Genomic DNA, 21,826 nt, shown 5'->3' with positions numbered 1-21,826 from the left:
GCTAAACTATTAACCCACGTGGGAAAGGCAATGGGAGAGGGTCAGGAGGCCAGACAGACTGCCGACACCGCAAGCACTGCACTCGAGGAGGCACTGGCTGAAGTGGTGGTCACCGGGCCTGCCACGCTGCTGCACTAGGGAAGGGAAAGGGGAAAAAAAAAGAACGGTATAATGTGTGACGGTGGGGATGAGGGAAATGTGAACTAATACAGGCACATCACTGACCCATTAAGACAAAGGCAAAGTAAAGTAATCTCATAAGGGAACATGGTCTTAGTGTTCACTAAGCAGAGTTTGGGCTAGAGCAGCATGTGCCCATGATACTAGTTTTATCCCCTCGAATACTGCTAACTGAGCATGGCTGACGGTGCCATTGTGCAGGGCCCCTTGAAGAGGTGCACCTGTCCATCGACCGAGTGACGCGCAAGCCCAAGGGCTTCGCGTTCGTCAGCTTCCTCTTTCCTGAGCATGCCATCAAGGCTTTCACCGAGCTGGACGGCCAGATGCTTCAGGTGGGTGATTAGCACAAACTATACTATGTTCGCGCAGGCTAAGTCCGCGCGCAAAAAATAGTTTGCCACAAAACCAAAGCGAACACAAGTATATTTCGTTGTGACAAATCTTACGTGCTGCGACTGGCACCTCCTGGACTTCTCTTTACCTCGTACTACATTTTCGTCCTGCGACTCGTCGAGACCTGAAAAGAAAAAGTACACGTGGCGGTATGATACGCAGTTGGTTGGACGAATCGCTCCTACTCAATCCGCGCCCAAAAAGTAGTTCCCACTCCGTGAAAATTATGACCAGAGAGCCCGCACACTCAGCGCCTGACAGCTTCGACGGTGATTTTCAGTGCTACCGCATCGTTTTATACCACTTTTTGTTTTCGTCCAAACACTGACAGGAGTTTCGAGAAGAACGAATGATGGCGTGGCGGAGTAATATGGTTTTGCGGACGCACTACTTCAGCAACCTCCGCAGCGTTGCCTGCTATGTATGAAACGGTGTATAAGCGGTTCATTTCAAAGTGGGGTGATGGGGAAGGGCAGAAGGAGGGAGAAGGGACCACTTTAGTGCACATTTTGAGAAATAGCAGCCTGGAAAGCTGCAGATGGAGCCTTCGAATGAGCCTCATAGCTTGTTATTGTCGGACATCTTGTAGACGTTTTAATCTCTCGAGTGGCATCATCTAAGTCTATGTGTGTAACGCTGAGAACCCCTGTGAGCACATGACTGGCGGGGAAATCGGATGAAGAAGCATGAATGACAGATCTTGCTGCTTGGGGCGCCAAGAGGAACTGGTCTGCTAGGTTGGGCATTCGGGTCCTCTTGTAATGGCACCATTTACAACAAGTGCTCACTTACTGCAACTGGCGACAGCGTGACCTTCACGATGCACATTAGGGCTGCGGCAGCAGGTTTTGTTTAGGACAAATATCCGCAGACGTGAGACTAAGTAACACCAAACACATGCAGGTGCCACAGACTTTGCTGCTTTTTATTGTGGGCATACATCAGTGTTAAAACCTCAGTGGCTTTCACTTTCTCCACAAGGAGTGGTAAAAGGAAGCATCTAGGTTTTACAAAAAACAAGGAAGAGATGGAAAAGAGAGCCTGCCACGTGTGCAGACTTTCTTTTGCGGACTTGCTGAGATAGTTGCTGTATATTGCCGATTATAAGTTGGCATTTTTTTTTTTTTCTAAAAATGAGCTTTCAGAGTTGAAGGGTGAACTTATAATCAGAGTCGACCTGTATGTGCAGTCGTGATGTCGACATATATATCTGGTCACTACTTATTGTTCCACATATTGGTAGCACGCCAAGATGCTGTGCGCCAGTAACATTATGGTGTATTTATCTTTTGAAGAGAGTCTGCATCCTACCTACAAGCAACGAGTCACAAGAGATGTCTCGTGGGCAAATAAATGTTCTGAAAACCCTATTGGCGAGGTAGCGCTGCAGGGTAAGGCTGTGTTGGCCTATATTCGAAGTCAAACTTTTTTTCGCCCAGAGGGGCTCCTGATTTTGGGTTTGACGTATAATCTTAGTCAACTTATAATCGGCAATATACAACCCTACAGCTAAAGTGTTGTTTCTGTGCTGGTTTTATGTGACTTTGCTTATGGCATGTATTGTTTTGCTGAGTGTGCAGTTGTAAGGTGTAGTGTCATAATAGGGTTGTGTCTGAACAGGGGAGACTCCTCCACCTATTGCCAGCCAAGGCCAAGAAGTCGGAGCAAGAGGATGGGGAAGGTCCAGGTGAGTTCTGTGTGTGTGCTGTTTGTGCTGTTATGTGTATGTGATGTGCACACGTGCATGCGTGCACAACACACATGTGCTTTATTTACGCAGCCTGGATGATATACTGTTACGAAGAAGACGAAGCTGGCAGTGGCGCGGGACGGAGCGCTCGCGCTAGGCCAGCGGCCATTAAATCATCTCTTGTCCATCGTTCATCACGCCTCATTCTTCGGCTGGCCGCCACATAACATTATGTCCCTGGAAAGCCAGACAGATGCGGAAGAAGAAATTCACCTTTTCTTGGTTTATCGTATTGAGAGAGGACTCATGTCTATATGTTCTGTTTTTCAGAACTTCTTTTCATCGCTTCACGTTAGCTGCGCTGCTGGAAATGAGCGCTTTTAAAGTTCAGATCTGTTGCTCCAACCTAGTATGCCATTGCATTGCCTCATGTGCTACTAGGATTTGTTTGCGGTTTTGTTGCGGACCTGTGGTGTTGGTTATGTTTTTACAACGGTATGTGTGCAGTGAACTTTCTGTCACCAATTGTTACGAAAAAACTCTGCCTTGTCTTTGTCCCTGCATTTACATCTTAGCATTACCTTTGTCCCTGCTGTACAGAAATAATGCTCTCCACGTGGGCCTAAAGAAAATGTGAACTGGGGTGGGGGCTTTCTTAAGAAAGTGCCATCATCACTGACTGGGAGTACACATTTATTCTATTGTATGCTATTCTATTCTATTCCTTTCTGTTGGCAGTGCCAGTCAAGTAGGCTTAGGAGGAACCACACTTACTGGGAATTGTGGGGCACTGTGTGGTACAGCCTTCATTGTCTATCTATGCTTTTGGAGAAGGAGAAAATTGAAAGTTTTTTTAGCACAGGGCATTGCTCACATTTTCGGGTTGTGCCAAAAGGCCTGCAGCATGTTCCTGCACTTTGGAATTCATCACCTTGGCACCTTTACTACCACCTAGTTCCTCCTTCATTTAGTAGGCAGGAATTTATCCAGTACGTGTCTTTTTTTTTTCAATTACACTGGATTTGAGCACTGTTGTGTTGTCACCGCTACGTGACATAGATCAAGCAGATTGCAGAATGGGACTCTTGCACTAGATGTAGAAATGTTGAGCAGCTCTGTGGTGATTTGAAAAAAGCCACATTGTTACGCCTTATGTGGCTTGGCCTGTTTGAATCTGTGTGACGGCAGTGTTGAAAGAAGTACAAGAGAGGCAGCAAAGGCTTCTTTGTGGCCTGGGCTGGCAACAATCTCAAGTGCTGTCCAGCAACATGCCAACGTCCATCACAAATCTGTCGTCTCCACACCTTTGTTTTTTTTCACTGTGCTTTGCAGAGCCAAAGTCCTTCAAAGACAAGAAAGAAGCTGAGCTCAAGAAGGCCAGTGGGAAGTAAGTTGCTGTTTTGTTTAGAGCTACGGACCTCAAGTGTATAGAGACATTGCTGTGTTTCTATTCTGCTCATGAATTTCTGAGTGCAAAATGCTGAGGCGTGTGGTGATTATCATGTCTCTCTTGATCCTTGGTCAGAATAGACGTATGCGTATTTAGTTAACATATATAATATACATATAATAAATTAGTGTATATAGTTGAATAGACGTATATTTAGTATATTTAGTTATATGGTCAGGGCTTTGTAACAGTTGTCTTAAGTGTGTAACCATAATTTCACTACCGACCCCTTATGATGAGGGCTTTGACGTATAAGACGTAGATAAATAGATAAATAATTTCATGAATGTGGCGTGGGCTGTTTTACCCATAAACAATTGTGTGTGTGCGTGTGTGTGCGTGCACGCGTGTGCGTGCGTGCCCTTATAAAGCTGTGAACAGACACTGTGGGCAACAAAGTGGCTGCCCCTTCATTCGGCCAGCAGTCCAGTACATGCTGCCGTTTCTGAAATTTTGTGAGCAAACATGCACGAAGTTTTCTGCAAACTTAATACAAACGAGCTCAGTACAGTGCAAGTGTTGCAGTTTGTGTGTGTCCTGACTTGTTTCCTTCTGAAAGACACTCTGAAGGAGTAGCAACTGTTGCTGAAGAGTGCAAGCCCATTGTGTGTCCTACTTTCGCAGGGGCCACAATTGGAACACCCTGTTCCTGGGAGCCAACGCCTTGGCTGACGTCATGGCTGAACGTTATGACACCTCCAAGCAAGAACTGCTTGGCACGGTGAGGCGACATTCATGCACTGTCTAGTTTGGCTCAGTCTCTGAGATGCCGCCGCGGTGGCTCAGTGGTTACGGTGCTCGGCTGCTGACCTGAAAGACGCGGGTTCAAAGCGGGCCGCGGCGGTCGAATTTCGATGAAGGCGAAATTCTAGAGGCCCGTGTACTGTGTGATGTCAGTGCACGTTAAAGAACCCCAGGTGGTCGAAATTTCCGCAGCCCTCCACTACGGCGTCCCTCATAGCCTGAGTCGCTTCGGGACGTTAAACCCCATAAACCAAACCATCATTCTCTGAAATTTCGAGCTTTTGAAATTCTGTGTGGGAAGTGACAAGCTCCAGTTTTACTATATTTACTCCCGTAAGAACCCACTCGTATACTGATCCCGCCTCCCACTTGCAAGTTGGAAATGGACTTTTTTTTTTTAACCTTTCATTAAAACGCACACCCGGCCTCCATGGCCAGTCTTCAGAATGTTCGCTTTTTATATCACCGAGAGTGCCGCTGTTGTCTTTTACAAAATCGTCAGATCATGCTGTGATGCAGCAAGCAGTTAACACCTTCTGAAGCCAACCATACTAAAAACCTGGGACTCTAACATGGATGAACTTGTTGACCGCTCGCTTTTGTTTACAGACGTACGTCCTCCATACACCCTCACTCAATTTGCTTGGTTGTTGTGGCTGTGGGAAACAGGCTGTATCTTCATATTTTCCGTCTACAAATCGAGGTTGTCAGTGACGGGATTGGATGCATCGCAGGGCAGCACAAGTGGGTGGAGAGAGAGAGTACTTTGCGATGAACTGCTCCAGGATTGCTTGATAGCATGGCTATTGCTGCATGGAAAGTGTGACCTGTGGGTCATGCAAACCACTCATTGATATCCCTTTATTTTTCAAGTTGCCACAGGCCAGATTTTCAGATACGTACCTGAACTCTGGCACAAAAGCCTTTCAAGATAACTAGTGACTTGTATGTGGTACCTGTCGGAGTTTGTTGTGCGGCATGAATAACATTTGCCTAAGTCGACGTTTTGAGAGAGCTTTTTTTAGAAGTTCTTTAAGTTCTTAAGCTCTTTTCAATTTTAAGAGCTGCTTTTTTTTTTTAAGATTTCTCATGTGTGTTGCAAGGCATTCATAAGATTTCTTCCACTGACTGTTCAGAGGCATTGTGAAGGGCAGGAAGTGAGCAACTTGACAACAACAGTGAAGAATCTTCCTTGCTTCTTAGTTTTGTGATGAAGACAGTGGTCATCTCTTGCTCCTGATTCTGTCTCTCCCCAGGAAACGGGTGAGAGCGTGGCGGTGCGCATGGCCTTGGGAGAGACCCAGGTCGTGGCCGAGACACGAGAGTTCCTCGAGAGCAACGGAGTTGTACTGGACGCATTCAGCCGTCCGGCCACGGAGCGTAGCAAGACAGTCATCTTGGTCAAGAACCTGCCAGCCAAGACGCCTCCCAAAGACCTCCGCTCTGTCTTCGGAAAGTGAGCTATCTTTTTGCTGCGATGGCAGTTAAGGGCGTGCTTCCTGATTACTAAAGTTTCCATTGCCATGTTGACCACACTGCTGCAGAAGCACCAAACATCCCACAAGCATCAGCATGGGCAATACAGTGGAGCGAGCACTAGCTTTGCACCACCCTTGCTCAGGGTCTAGCTTGAACATGTTTTGGGCCACTGCATTTTGACAAAATCAGTAAATAAGCAGTGCATTGTTGTGTGATAGCATTTTTATGCCATACTACAGCTTGACTGACTCATTGCTCTCCAACGAATGTGATGCAACATGCTCTGAAAGTTCTGGATTGATACAAGCCTTCACATTTGAGAAGGCTGGAGACATGGTAACATCTTTAACAATAGAAGTTGCCCGAAATCAACCAGTGGAAAGCACAAGCTCCCCCTGGATAGTCCAGTGAGAATGAAATACTCACCATGGAAATAAACACACAGGGACAGTCACTCTGCATTACGTGACGGAGGACGCGTCACAAAAAGAGCTTAAGTTGGTTGACATGCCTGAGCTGCTGTGGAAAAACTTAGTGGTGCCTTGGCTCATAGGTGACGTTCCTCACGCAGGTTTGGCATGCTGACGAGGGTGGTCCTTCCGCCCTGGGGCGTAACCGCCCTGATCGAGTTCCAGGATCCCACCGAGGCAAGGGCTGCATTTCGACGCCTTGCCTACTCCAAGGTGGGTTTTACTCGTCAAATTGGAAACTGCCTTTTGGCGTTATGCAGCAGAGCAGGTTTAAGCATCCTAAACTGGCATTCTGTTCTCTGGGCACCTGCAGTTTCGGATTAAAAACAAGTGTTAGTTGTAATAAAGCTTTTAATAGTTTGGGATACAGTCAATTCAAGAAATATCAAAACCTGAATACCGTATTTACTTGTGTAATTTGTGCACTTTCTTTCTTTAAATAATGGCGCCAAAAATGGGGTGTACAAATTATGCGCAAATTTTCCGAACACGTCCTAACAAACGCTACAAAAGTCATAATAATGCGCAATATATACCGTATATTGCTGCTTGTATGTAGACCCTTCATCTTGCACCCCTTGCAAAAAAAAAAGTGTCGACTCCAAACATAAGATGGATACCCCCCTCCCGCCCCGCCCCATGTTATGTAGTTCCCCGTGTGATAGCATTACGTCCCATGCACAGCTCAAAGCAGTAAACTCTCTACAGTACAGTTGCAAAGCCAGCAGTCAGAGGCAAATGAAGATTCAAGGTGACAAAACGCCGCCCTCGCATGCGGCTGAACTGAGTAGCAGCAAACAGAACAGCCAACCGTTCAGTAGTTTCGGATTCTGGTGCAACGCACGCTGCGGAAGTTACCAGAAGCTTTTTCTCATAGCTGTTAGTGAAGTTCGCGGTGCTGTACATTGTATGCCGCATCCGGTCGCGTTAGTGGAATGCCCATTACGTTCTTTCTTTTGGACCCTCTGCACAACCGCAGAGAAGGGGGGAACTCAACCCAGCGGGAGACGGGGGGCGCCGGATGGCGGGGGATTACGGGAGAGGTCAAACTCCCCTCATGGAGGGAGTCGTTAGGTCGCATCCTGTGTGCACGTGTTTACGGCGAGGCGGACCCGCGTCACAGTGCGTGGCTTTTTGTACCATGTCTGCAGCGGCGCGCTTTTGAAGCGTGGTCAACAGGATATTGCCACGCTAGCTGCAGGCATGAGGAGCGACGATGCTTAACAGATGGGTTGAAGTGGCTTTCCTGGAACTTGGGGCAACCGGACGTTGGGAAAGTTAGTGTTCACGAAGCTCGCAGCAGGAAAGCATAATTATTCGAAATCATGATGGTGGAAAGTGTACATATGTGTACAGTGTCGCGATGAGTTACCTTCTTTCCCCAATCATTGATTGGTTGTGTTATCCTTTCCGAATTGCTGATTGGTGGTGTTTTCCTTTCCCCAATAAGTTATTGGGTGGATGTTTGTACAGTACCTGACTGGTTATTCTGCCCACCGAGGGCGGGGACATAGGGTTTAAAACCAGCTGTTTCGGCAGGACCGAGGGCTGGTTTCGTCACATAGAAGTACGAGCTAGTCAAGTGTAAATACCGTATTTACTCGCGTAATCCTCGCACTTTTTTTCCCTGAAAATCAACGCGAAGTTTGGGGGTGCGATAATTATGCGGGGAAAATTTTCAAGCAAATGTTTCGGAGTGTTAAATGAAAAGATGAATGGGTGCGAGATCGGGATTGTCAGGTCCGCTATTGTAAATATAACGAAAACATTACTTTCAAGCGGAACTTACCTTCATTATGAAAGTACAAGGTGAACGTAAGCTCAAGCTGCTAAAGCACTTTATTTGCCGCGCGCAGCCTCCCGTCACTACTCGCGTTGCGTACGTCTATCAGGCAATTCTGCTCTTGATCAGAGTCCGTGTCGACACTGGAATCGTTGGCTTCTGCGGCATCGATTTCTTCATCTTCCGATGCTTCTTCATCGTCCCACACCAGGTGGTCCTCAGTCGCATCCAAGGCGTTCGAAATTCCGGTTTTTTTTAAACTTCTGGCCACCATGTCTACATCAATCATCGCCCATGCCTCTGAGTTTAGATTTTTCGAACCTAAGCACCCCCTCTCAGTTTGGGCATCGCGTTGGGATCGCGATCGTGAAAAAAAGGGGGTGCTTAGAATCGACTAAATACGGTAGTTGTAGCCGCGGTCAATAGGTGGCGACCGCTACGACAAGCAGACGGCTCGCGGCAGTAATTTTGGGGGTGCGATGATTATGCAGGGAAAAAATTTTTCCCAATTTTTGATAGCCAATGTGGGGGGTGCGAGCATTACGCGAGTGCGAGCATTATGCGAGTAAATACGGTATGTTTTCTCCTTGCTTGTATCTTCCTTTGTGCTTTTAATTGTTATAAAAAGTTAACCTCTCCAGAAGTCTCCTCTTGCAATGTGATTGAGCAATTCGAATCTGCAAGACGTCAAGAATCCTACAACATTATCATCAACCCAATTTCCCTCTACGAGATCTTAAGAGAGGATTTCAACTGGCGCAGCCGTAGAGGGGACATGTAACTTTGTTCATACAGGAAAGCAACCTTCGGTGCACAGTTGACTTTTTCTCATCGGAAGTAATTTACAAACAAATTACAGACTTTTTTTGACACCACTCTGTCACCTTTGCACGCGGCAATGCAGCTACACCAATCTTCCCAAGCTCGCATGCCCTGCGTGCACCCAAGTGCATGCTGGTGTGTTTGCGCGTGGAGCACAAAATATGCGAGTAAAAGTTTTTTCTTCCAAAAATCCTGCTAAAAAATTAAGGGTCCGCAAATCATGCTTGTGCGCAAATTACCTGAGTAAATACGGTATCTCATCGTTTTATGCACCAGGCACGCGGTGCAACACAAGTTGGCAATTTTGTTTGGAGACGAACTAGGCAGCATCGGAGCAAAGCGTTCAAGAGTGCGTGACTCCAGTACCGCAGCTTCATTCACCAGTGGCAGGGCTGATCAAATGCCCAATGCGCGATCCCTACTGCACATTACATTTCCTCTATTAGTGCACTGTAACTGAGCCATGCCATGTGTGCACATTTGTCTTTCTCTGGCCACACCACGTCACAACAACAGTACACAAATCGTGCTCATCTAAAGCATGATTGTAATAAAAGCAAAACTGTGTTGCAAGTGTGCAGTAATGGGCCGACATAGTGGCTTGTCCTATTCAATTTGTCCGTAAACTCAGGCTGCCCTCTAAATGATGTTCAGAGGCTGGACGTGACGGCTTAGTTACCACTTAAGTTTTTGGCCTTCCTGTTTCAGTTCAAGCACGTTCCCCTGTACCTGGAATGGGCGCCCACTGGAGTGTTCGCTGCTGGAAAGAAGGGTGCAGTCGAGAAGGAGGAGAAACCAAAGGTTGGTGTGGGTGACCTAGAGGTACATAAAATGGCACTAGGTGTTGCAGCTGGTGTTATGTTTATGAGTTAAACCTGGATGTAAGGAACTTTCGCATAGAAAATTCCTCTATTGCAAATTTTCTCAATTTCCCAACACTGTGTAACAAAGGTGTTGCAGTGGTCAACCTCGATATAAGGAACTAGCCACGCCAGCTGTCCACCCGTTCTTAAAATTTGGGCGAATTACACAAAAGTTTCGTGATTTTGACACAAGCTGCCATTGGGGTCTACGGTTGCAGCAAACGAGCACAGTTAACACAGCACACCATACTCTAGCAGCCGCCACGGTGGCTGAGTGGTTACGGCGCTCGGCTGCTGACCCGAAAGACACGGGTTCAATCCTGGCCGCAGCAGTTGAATTTCTTTGGAGGAGAAATCGTAGAGGCCCGTGTACTGTGCGATGTCAGTGCACGTTAAAGAACCCCAGGTGGTCGAAATTTCCGGAGCCCTCCACTACGGCACCTCTCATACCCTGAGTCACTTTGGGACGTTAAACCCCATGAATCAAGCCAACCAAACCGTACTCCAGCATGATCAACACCTCTCAGTGACAAACACAGCAGTCTCCATATTTTTTGCTTTTGTAACTTACCGAGTGGAAGTACAACAGTTCATGTCCAAAAGCAGCACAAAACAACAGGATGTAACAAAGAAGGCATGAGATAAGCAGTGTGCATCCATTGCCACATCTCGGTTGCTCGTTCGAATCAGGCGCCAACAGCAGACACGTGGCAGGCTTAAGGTCTTTCTATTTTTACAAATGACAACCATGCAGAAAGAGGCGAATGCTTCTGACTCTACCTTGTCGCCCCACTCTACCCACCCTGCGCTTAGCGGCATCACGCGATATGCGGCAGAGATGGTGACGGTTGCTGCCACACTCACGTTATCAACGCGATCATTTCACAGTGTCTAATTTTTGCGATGGGGTTTACTGTGAATGTTTGAAAGGTCATTTAATCTACAATTATTTTTCAATTTGCCTTCTGTTCTGCACAGTTGTGTCGACTTCTGACGTGAAAACTGCATGTAACGAGAACCTCCGTGTAACGAAAAATTGTGGACTTTTCTTGATTTCATTATATCCAGGTTTAAAGTCTGATGAAATACTTCAAAAGTCAGGCCACCCATTTTTAATGCTGCCACCCAACTCCTATAGAAATTTGCCTGTGCAAGCTTGCATCCCTGCCAGTCATTCTCCTGCTGTACTGTTGTGCATACACACTCCCTTTAAAAGCAGTGAATAATTTGAAAACTATGCTTGTCTATTTTTCTTTAGCTGTCTTATCATCGAGAGATCTAAGTTCATTTTATAGCAGCATCACTTAGCAAGTTATCTCTCAGCTGGTGTAAATATTTTGGACGCACATGCACAGACTTTTATTTCTTTTTGTTTAGACATACAGTCGAACCCGGATATATCGAATTCGAAGGGGATCGGAAAATAGTTCGATATAGCGAAAATTCGATATACACATATAGGCTAAAACTGCACTCCCGATCATAACAAATTGTGGCTTACCGTTTGGAACAGCCGCGAATCACATAGTATGGGCACGTAATGTGAAAGCGCTTTATTTCGCGGAAAAAAAATCACTAATTTTGGGCTGCTTTTTCCCCTGGGAAACGAAGTTCAAAACACTGGCCTTGATCTTCTCGAGACTGTCCAGGTGCGAGAGCACAGTGCCTTCCATTTCGCCGCAACAGCGCCGAATCAGGCTAACGCTGACGCCAGTTCAGTGGCTGCGCACGGACGCGTTTCTTCGACAACACAGTTGCCCTCGTCGTCGCTGGAGTCGGCGTCTTGAACGCCAGTTACCGCTTGAACTTCGCTGTCAGCGTTAAAGTCCTCAACAGTCACTTCGGACGGAACGGCGCCGAGAAAATTGGACAAGTCGCGAAACGCGTCGTCCAAGAACACATCGTCATCTAAATCTTCCGGACATTCATCTCCGGCCACTTCGAGGCCTCCCTTGCCAAAACAGTTGGCTACTGGGGCCTGCTTCACGTCGCGCGTTGAAACACAGGCACACACAAAAAAAAACAAAAAAAAAACACGCGAGGCGCAGATGGAGCGATAAGAGCGAAGCCTATGCGAGCGGCAGTCAACGTGGCTGCGAAGGAACGACAGAGGGAAAAGAAAGAGCAGGGAGAAAGATCGGCGCTCTGGGCTTCGTTTTTTTTTTTTTTTTTCTGAGCTCTCTCTTTTCCCCAGACCCACGATGTGCCCACGAGCGACCGTTTTCTCTCTCTCCCTTTCCCCAAGAAGCGTGGCTTAGAACCGGCGCCGCGCGTCTCCATGCCGCACTCTCTCTTCGCTAAATGACCTTGACGGAGCACACGCCGGCGGTACAGGAGGAGCGGGAAAGCTCGCGCCGGTGGGGTGCAAAAACGGGGAACAAAAAAAAAAAAGGGTCCTGCGCCTGCTGACTGACTGCGGAAATGTTCTCTGCTGAGGCGGCTGAGGACCGGACAGGAATGTCTTTGGGGAAAGCGCACCGTCCAGGGGCGCGGCGTTCGATATATCCAATGTCCGGCGAAAGTAGAATTCGATATACAACGCAACTGTCCTATACTTTTACATAGTATTTTCAAGGGGGTAATCTGTGTGTTCGATATAGCTAATAATTCGAAATATGCGGGTTCGATATATCCGGGTTCGACTGTATTCATCTTGTGTCTTGTTTGGCTGCTTGCCGCTCATTAATTTTTCTCAATACAAAAGAATGTAACCTGTTTCAGCACGACATGGATAACCAACCGCCGTCGAGAGCTAAAGCTGCCCTCATTTCAGTGCCAGCCTAATAAGCTTCCTACGAGTCTTGCGAGATTGGCTAGTGATATTCTGACCCCGTATGCAGACACTTGAACGGCGCTAAAACCAGGTCCCAGTATTTCTTATTGGAGCCGTTGCTTCGTTATAGCGGTGCGGTACGTTACCTCGGTTGCAACTGCAGCATACTACTAGTGGGCTTACCAGTCACTGCGTATATTGAAAACAGCATAGCTGGTTTTTAATGTGCCATCGACGGGCTTCAGAAACTGAGAAACAGGCCTTGGAGGGACACTTTCCTAAGGACAGAAAGAAGTTAGTACCGACTCGTGTATTAACTTCTGCAAGGTGGCGATTTCTCTTGGGAGAATACGTGTGTTGGTTGTCTTTGCCACACAGCCTACGAGTATGCACACGGGCCATCGCGCTTGTCCACATGACAGAAGTGCCCTGTGGATGTTGCGTACACCGGGCTGAAGGCTTTGGTGATGGCTGAGTTCTGATCATTAGAAATTGTTTTGCACTTTCGTTTTCCGGGTCCTGTGAAACCAGTGGGATCTCAATACCAACGAGCACACCAGTTGCGCTGCAAACGTTTTTAAACATGCACCCATACTGCAGAAACGGACACTAAACTGCTCATGGAAGCAGGCGCTGCATGTAACAAGGGAACTACAGTTTACCACATAGAATTGCTACGGAAATTAGGAAGTGTCAGCCACAGTTACAAGTTAATATCTGTGGACGGCAGGTTCATTGAAAGTTTGTTAAGTCCCATTGTAGGAAAAGTTTACTTCTTAAAAACGAGATATCAGATACATTGGCTACTGAAGGAGCTTCCAGGGGGAAATGAAAATTGTTGGCATAGTGTGTTGAACAGCCATGGCACAAGGTAATGCTGGACGAAGGAAGGAAAATAGCTCTACTGGTACGCTTTCCTTCCGTTGTCCATCATCTCTTTTTGCACAGTTTTGTTCAGTATATATTTTATGGACAGTTTGCCTGGTTTTGTAAACGTGGCTGGCGGTTTGTCCTGAAGTTGATGTAAAACAGCAAGGTGTCGTGGATGTCCAGGCGGATGTGAAGGAGCAGCCTGCGGAGGATGTGGCAGAGCAGCCGGAACAAGATGTTGAAGAGGAGGAGGAAGTGCCGCCTGAGCCAGACACGACCCTGTTCGTCAAGAACCTCAACTTCTCCACCACTGAGCAGGCCGTCCGGGAGGCAAGTGTCACTTTTTCTTTACCAAGTTGCATTCTTTAGCATTTCCTCATAACTGGGGGTGGGCGAATATTTTTGAAACTTCAAGGAGTTTGTGTGTCGTACCGTATCTACCTGTATGTAGTGCTCACTCTTGCTGGCATGCAATACGAAAAAATTGTTGTTATTCGATGATATTGATTCATTTAAAATTTAAGGAACGATATTTCACTTCTAGTATATCAGTAAAACAAACTCACACCGTGTTCAGGTAAGTGTAATATTTGTTAGTATTCTGTTCAGTTGCAGTGCAGTTCTGATGTTGAGAGCACTTGAATTTTTCGAGTATTCTAAAATACCGAATTTTTGTGTTCACCTAAACTTATTGCAGAACATCATGTTATGCCTTTTACAAACGGGTCTCGTTAGTTCAGTGTGCACGGTCAAGGACCTGTCATGTCAAGCAACTTACCTAATACCACTGTTCATTTACACCTTTGCATAATCAGCTTAGCTGTCTGTATTGGTCATCAGTAAATCTACTGCAGCACTAAAGTATGGCTTCATTTTGTGCAGTGGAATTCATTATCACTGCAGCTTGTTTCTAACGAAGTTGTGACATCATGTGTCATTTCCAGTGGGCTTATTTTTGTCATTTTTTTGTTGCAGCACTTCGAGCAATGTGGCACAGTCCATGAAGTCACAATTGCGAGAAAGAAGGATGTCAAGAATCCAGGTGGAGTACTAGTGCATGGCACCTGCTGAATTAGTCTTTGTTGATTACATATCACTTGCATTGAAGACAGGCTTGCACCACAACGCCGCAGCAACACACTTCAGGAGCTTTGTATGCACTAAGATCTTGCTGTTGTGTCCAGTGACCCCAGTGAGCACCTCTAACATTTCAGGGTGATATTCATGAACTCCAAGGCAGCATTGCAAAAGCTCTCTAACAAGTACAGTGCATAAACCACTATGCATGACATTGGACACTTTCATCACTTGACCAGCATTGCTAATCATGCTGTAATTTTCCAGTTGGTCTACGCACGTGGCACCTTTGGTGATGCAAAGGTGAAGGAAGTGGCCCCAAAAGGACACTGCTACTGGAATTTTCGGAAAAAGTTTTGATGTATCCTACTCGTCAGTTAACAGCAAAAAAGTGCTCTCATTGAAAAAAGCATCAATGCTGAAGTGTGCAGTCTCGTCATGACAGTTTTCTGCATTTGATTGACCTATTAAAAAAATTAAGGTGTCTGCACTTACTTCCTTGGCACTTACAAATCTCCTTGCATCATCTTCATTTAAACAGTACATTTATTGTCAACTGTCTGGGCAATTCAGGAAAATGACTCTTTGCTGCTGCTAGCCTGAACTGCTCAGAAGCTGAGTCGTGTGACCAAAAGCGATAGCTGTGGCAGTAGGCACCTCACTAGGCTGGGAGCGAGGCCGCTCGGACGCCGTTGCCTGTGAATGGTGTGAATACTCTGTGAATACTCTGTGAATACTGTGAATACTCTGGACACTGGGTGTGGGAGGGGAGAGTACGATATGCATGGTCAGAAGGATGCTGTCTCTCCGGGTGTGTTAGCATCTGCCAGTGCCCTCATCGCATGCTGCACGATATCAGTACTGTTGCTGTATGGTCATGGTCTACGCATTAGGAGCATTGGTGAAGCTTCCTTGGGATGCACTGCATGGTTCATGGATGTGTTGCGCGATACTCTTCAGCTTCGTACACGATGATAGGTACAACTAACCGAGGCGTTGCAGTAAGCCACTACACTGTAAGCAAGCACCAAATGCATGCGGCTTAAAAGCTGAGTCGGGCATGTCAACTGACTACATTTTCAGCATAACTACAGCTTGAACAAGTACGCCTTAACGAGGTTTTACTGTAGTTCCTAAAACATTGCTGACACTGCTAAGCATATCGAGACTTTTGCCCCACGCTTCAAAGCAGTGGAAATCTTTGAACTCCTGCCTTCTCCTCTTCAGGACACTTGCGTTCTTGAAAAAGTGTACGCTCTATATTAGAATCCAAAAAGTTTTCTTCCGAGATTCGAGACTATCATATTGTTTTTTCTCTGCTTTTTTTCTTTGTCTCTTTCTTTTCCACTTTTTTTTAAGGCCTGTTTCTCACCTGACTTCTTCCCACAGCAGAGTAGCACACTGGCAGTTTTGAACACATCAACTAAAAATCTGCTCTTCAGTAAAAATCCTTCTTTCTCATCATACGTAGACATAGCTGTCATCGAACAGCTGAATTTGTGGTGCCAAACAATGCCACTGTTGTCTGAGCACAGTATGAGGCAAATTTAAGCCAAGTGTCGCTCTGAGCCTGTGCAAGATTGCCATAAATATTTCGCTTAACATGCACACACCATGACATCTCACTTCAAAAGGTCTGTGATGCCTATTGCAGCGGGACACCGAAGGAATATATGTTCTGGTTGTCTGTGTTTTATATCTACATTTCATATGGCAGTTGTAGACTCCGTTTTTGTTGGGCTCAAACACAAAGACATGAGGGGCATGAGAATGGCTCTTGCATGGCAAGAGCAAAAAGGCTTGCTCACACAGTTCGATCGTTTCGCATCCCTTGCTCTCAGACTGCAGTGATGACCCTGACGTGGTGGTCCGAGAATAAGCGACCGTACACTTTTTCAGCCAAACCCTTTTACTGGCTGCACATAGGAACCACTCATGTGCACCTTAAATCATTGTCTTTTATTGCAAACACAGAACCTGCTGCAAGTATGCATGATGCACACAGGACGAAGGATTCTCTTGTGTTGTTTCTTCAAGATGCCATGCTCAGAGGGGCATTCAGGAGGAGGAGCTAGCTGAGTTGCATATGTTGTGCCTCTCCTCTCTTCCTCTGTGCAGGCCAGCTGCTCTCCATGGGGTATGGCTTTGTGCAGTACAAGCAGCGGCAGTCGGCCAAGCAGGCTCTCAAGCAGCTGCAGCACTCCCAGCTGGACGGCCATGCCCTCGAGCTCAAGCTCTCCAAGCGAGCCACCACAGCAGAGTGAGTGCACCACCTTGTGGCATCGGGAGGGTTGGGGGGGGTGTCAGCAGAGTGGGAATTTGTTACCTTAGCCCGGTGTGCTTGCTACACAAAACCTTAAAACTTGTTTGCCAAATTGATCATTGCTTGCTAACATTCATTGCTACATGAACACACATGCTGCACTTGTTTTAATAAGTGTCATACAACTTTGGGGAACCCTATTTCAGATCAAAAGAGTAAATTTGAAATATCTCCTTGCAATCTATAAGCATTTGATGCACGCCCTAAAGTTTGTGTTTTGTGGACATTGACCCATAGTACATCAGAGAGAGGAATGGGTAGACGAAAGCAACCAGAAAGAGCAGGGAACGAGGGCAATGATGGCTCAGTGGAGGGCCATTCCAATGTGGGGCTTGTCTCTTTTCAAACCCCAGTTATAAATCTCTTCCCACTCGTGTCGGAGCACCTCTGGGCTACATTTAATGGACAGTGAATTTGGGCTGACGTTCGGATGGGACTGATGTCTGGAAAATATGCATCTTGAAGTGTTTTCAGCAGGCCATTAATCGAGCAGCTCACTGCTTGCATGAGTCTCAACTCTTGATAGGAGGATGAAGCTGGGTGAGGATGTACAATAAATGTATGCTACTGCTCGCTACTTTAGACCAGCACAGGCATCTAATAACCCTGTGTTGCCAGCTCTGCATTTGTTTACTCCACTCCTTTTAATGAGGCATACACAGTCTGTTTCCTCAGCCACGGCTCTGTCTGCACTGCTTCAGTTCATGCACCTGGTCCATAGCACACGCAACAGTATTTAAGGGGGGGGGGGGGGGGGGGGGGGGCAAGGTGGTCTGTCTCTCTTGCCACCCCCTTCCCCCTTGCCTTCAGTTCTTTTGGCAGTGCTCTTCCCCCTCCCCCCCCCCCAAAAAAAATGGCTGCGTACCTGTTTTGAACAGTTGTACTGCATTTGTACTCTAGTTGTGCACAGTCTCGTGGTCTCAACTTCCCACGCCACTGATTTCACTGCTGAGCCATGTGGCAATGCTCCTAGAGTGCACTCGACACTTCTGTAGTAACCACAGTGGCGTGGGAACTTTTGATTGAAGCTGTACATGCTTGTGCAAAGTGCCATTCACCTTGTATGAGTAGCAGTTCACATGGAAATAGAAAACAGACTTATCCTGAAGGAGCTTTCTCGCCGCACCACTGAAGGATAAGAAATGGTGCCAGTGCAAGAAGGACTGTGAGGGTTCTTCTGCATTGCTGAAATATGTTGTGGAATGTGTGCAGTAGTGACTTGAGGGAGTGTTATCAGTGCCACTGTGCTGTCAGCCTAGAACCATGACGTCATGGTTTCTTTCTGGTGCAGGGAAGTGACAGCAGTGCGGCGCAAGAAGGCGACTGACCTCGGCAAGGAAGGCACCAAGATTCTGGTGCGCAACATACCCTTCCAGGCCACCCAGAAGGAAGTGCAGGAGCTCTTCAGGTGGGTCACTTGTTGCGGTTGCATCAGTGACATGACAGGAAACGTTCTGGCTTTGCAGAACTGCAGGCACTTTCTTATCCATTCTGCCTTGCATTGTGCTTGGGACAGTGCCCTAGTCAGCATGAAGTCATTGTGGTCACGCAGGCTTACAAAGTTAGCCTTAGTTGGTTCGGGGTCATTTTGGGGCAGGAAAAAGTTTTGGACTGAAGGCAGAGGGAGATTAGGGTCATGCTACCCCACACAGAACTCTGGGAGGCTAGAAACAAAATAAGGGCACCTTGGTACAAAGCTGTGTTCTTTTGGAGGACAAAATGCTGTGCAAGCTGCTTTGAATTTGCCATACTGTAACGGCATAAAAGATGACAGCCCTGTGTTACCTTGCCTCTTTCTTGGTTTGTCATCTTTTACGCTGTAAAGGCTGACCCACATGGAGTGAACAGACGCTGCGAATTTCATGCGGTGCGGCGGGACGCCGACGCGCGTTCGCCGTGCTGCACCACATACGGCGAAAAACAGGCGACCGCCGCCAGACAGCAGCCGTCTTGATACTGTAAACAAACCGACTCTCCTCGTAAGCCTAGAAGTGGGAGAACTCTCACTCTAAATAAAAAAATAAACCAAATTTATCGCTTATACGTTTTCTTGTAGGCAAGCTGAGACGAAGCGAAAGACCGGTGCTCTATTTACGGCCAGTAAACGCACTGAAAAAGGCAGCAACAACGAGAATTCAGTCCGAAGCGAGGGGTCCGGCTTCGAAGGGTGCCGCCATGTTTGTCGCCGCGCGGCGGAAATCGGGCAGAAGCTAGATGCGGGAGCAGAGCGCCCTCATTGGTCCGCGCTGAGCTCGCATTCGCCGCTTCCGGTGAGCGGCTGACCGCCGGGCGAACGTATCTAGCGCTGCTTGGTCGGCGGCCAAGTGGCCGCCGCCGGGCGGCCGTTCGCAGGTTTTTCGCGAGAAAATCGCTCCATGTGGGTCGGGCTTTACAGTATGGCTGTATTCTTGGCATAACTCTGTAGGCTCTACAAGTTGTGTGGAAGTGTAAACTTTTAGTCAAGCAATTCGCTGCATAGCCTAGCCACTCATCGACTCTGTGCATGTATACAGTAGCCTTGAAATCTGCTTCAAGTGTCTTATACAACCTCGGGAAACACATTTTGACAGTCTTGCCCCATGCACGATGGGTATTGTGACTGGTTGGTTGTGTTATTCCACTGGCTAGCACTGTGCTTTGAAGTCACAAGTCAAAAGACGAGCTAAAACTAAGCTGTAGTTTTTTTCTCTCTCTAAACAGTGTGTTCGGCACTCTGCGAGATGTCCGGTTACCAAGGAAGTTAGCTGGCAGTGGTCGCCATCGTGGGTTTGGATTCGTCGACTTCCTCACCAAAAATGATGCCAAGGTAATAACAGCTTGTGTTGCTTCTGCACTTTTTTACTTGACTGAAGAATTGTTGGTTTTTATACACTGGTAGTGTGACTCGCTGACAACTTGATGGATTACTTCGATAAGCAGTCCTACATAATGAGCAGGAACAGGCCGACACGTGAAAATGTGGCCATGACAGAGAGGCCCATTGTGTGACATCAGAGTGTTATGTACCTACCTTGAAGTTTGAGAGGTAGCGGAAGGATGCATTTGAATGACTCAGTGCTGTGCCAGGTATGCAGTAGCTGACCGATTTTTCGGACTTCAATAATTCGGACTTGCGTGATATTTCGGACTGCACTTAGGAATCGTCACGCACCTCACAGGAATGTGTACATTTTCACGACCAATATTTCGGACTTTGTGGAGTTTAAAAGTTCGAGTTTTCAGACTAAAATAGACACCAACAATATTGTGGAGGTCATTTTTCAATCTAAAGTTTGTTGTTTCGGCCTGATATAGACGCGAGCGGCATCGCTGTCGCAACCAACCCGTCCCCCACCACCGTGAAAGGCGCCATCTTGGATTTAACCGGAATCAGCGGGCGCAATCGGACTGGCTTGGATAGGCTTGGCTATTAGTTCTCTATCGTTGCCACTTAAAATAATGGGATGCTCTCCGTTGCCATCGAGATGGCCTACAAAGAGCGCGCGATCACATTGAAAACGGTACAATGGGATAGTGGGACAGCTGCAGCGTCCGCTGCGGCTTCGACGACGCCCCCCCCGCGGTGCGGGGCAGCAAATGCGGTAGAGGTTGGGAGGGGGGACTGCATTCTAGAGGCACTCGCTTCCGCTGGCATCTTCCCGTGGGTTGTCCATGGGCTACCTTTCGGTCTTCGCGAGCGTCACTGCCCCATACAAACTGACTTCTTGCTTCACGCAGCAAGTGCATTCATTTGCGATATGACTGCACTGTCAGCTATCATGATGTGATAGGGTGTAGACATGATGAAAGCATGGCTATGACTCTGATAGAGGCTAATATTATCGCTTATAGGCGGAACATGGGGAGCGGTGATTTTCGCGATTTTGATAGCCGGTTTTTCGCAGAAAAGTTATTTTTTTTTTAAGCTCATGAATTTTTCGGACTGTTCGATTATTTGGACCATTTTTCAAGTCCCGCCAAATCCGGAAAATCGGTCGGCGACTGTACATGAATTTCATGCAGCTGGAGTTTCTCACATGAATCGCAAAGAACTTAGAACCCTTGTCGTAGAGAAATTAGGTTGTTGAAGATGTACAGCCCTTGTCAAAAATATACAGCTCACAGGGTTTACCTGAAAGCCTAGTAGCCTGACTACTCAGCACATTTGCTGTCTCAAGCCTGGGAGGATTGAGGACGTGAGTTCCTACCGCCTTCGAGAGATTAGGGTCGCTGAGAACATGAAACTAGCCGTGCTGCTGCACTCTGAAGCAAACCCTGTGTGCTGTATATTTTTGACAAAGGCTGTACATACTTTAAAAAGTTTTTTTGCACTGCTGGCATAATTTGTGTGAATAAAATGTTGATTAAACTTGCTTCCTTATGCATGTGACACGTGCAGCGTGCGTTCGAGGCCCTGTGCCAGAGCACACATCTGTACGGTCGCCGCCTGGTGCTCGAGTGGGCCTCCACAGATGACCAGGAGGTGGACACGCTGCGCAAGAAGACGGCCGACCACTTCCTGCGGGGCGGTGAGCAGATGATTTGCTCACTTCTATAGCTCTCTGTGCTTGGGAGGCGCTCAGGAAGTTGTGTGGACCAGCAGAAATCTTACTATATATCAGTCATTCATGATGGCATGGCTCTGAGGATGCTGTCCGGTAGTTTGGCGATTTACTAGACGCAGGTTTATGAAAGAAACACTTAAAAATAGTTACCCTGCATTCTGCATTTAGTGTCCAATCTGTGTTGATGATTCATTTTTTAGTTATCACAGCATGTTGTCTGCGTCTACATGATTACAATGCACAGAAGGGGAGGGAGTTTGATTCTACACTAAACCAAAGCTTTGGCTGAACATGTTGTTGTCTTCCACAGCCTCAAAGAGGCAGTAGTCAAGAAATGATCGCACCGCAGTCAAGTGGGGCAAAAC

General features: G+C 47.1%; 2 protein-coding genes across 2 annotated transcripts in view; one reads left to right on the top strand and one right to left on the bottom strand.

The window, feature by feature from the left end:
- Positions 1-21,826, top strand: part of LOC149362722 (putative RNA-binding protein 19) — a 93,633-nt gene that overhangs the window by 16,695 nt on the left and 55,112 nt on the right. Inside the window, exons 14-26 of the mRNA XM_089573186.1 lie at positions 382-512; positions 2,194-2,260; positions 3,596-3,650; positions 4,338-4,434; positions 5,714-5,913; positions 6,508-6,619; positions 9,720-9,812; positions 13,701-13,847; positions 14,493-14,559; positions 16,713-16,854; positions 18,209-18,325; positions 19,618-19,723; positions 21,296-21,425. Coding sequence (XP_089429312.1) covers positions 382-512; positions 2,194-2,260; positions 3,596-3,650; positions 4,338-4,434; positions 5,714-5,913; positions 6,508-6,619; positions 9,720-9,812; positions 13,701-13,847; positions 14,493-14,559; positions 16,713-16,854; positions 18,209-18,325; positions 19,618-19,723; positions 21,296-21,425 — 1,464 coding nt within the window. The remainder of the gene's footprint in view (positions 1-381; positions 513-2,193; positions 2,261-3,595; positions 3,651-4,337; positions 4,435-5,713; positions 5,914-6,507; positions 6,620-9,719; positions 9,813-13,700; positions 13,848-14,492; positions 14,560-16,712; positions 16,855-18,208; positions 18,326-19,617; positions 19,724-21,295; positions 21,426-21,826) is intronic.
- The window catches only part of LOC149362718 (uncharacterized), a 143,477-nt gene continuing 122,132 nt past the window's right edge, over positions 482-21,826 (bottom strand). The window contains exon 2 of the mRNA XM_089573187.1: positions 482-697. Within this exon, the coding sequence (XP_089429313.1) occupies positions 531-697 (167 nt within the window). The 3' untranslated portion in view covers positions 482-530. The remainder of the gene's footprint in view (positions 698-21,826) is intronic.

Source organism: Amblyomma mixtum, chromosome 2 (assembly GCF_055824585.1).
Source record: "Amblyomma mixtum isolate Tamu chromosome 2, ASM5582458v1, whole genome shotgun sequence".
NCBI lineage: Eukaryota > Metazoa > Arthropoda > Arachnida > Ixodida > Ixodidae > Amblyomma > Amblyomma mixtum.
The sequence above is the reverse complement of the archived record's forward strand: the minus strand, read 5'-3'. Positions and strand labels throughout refer to the sequence as shown.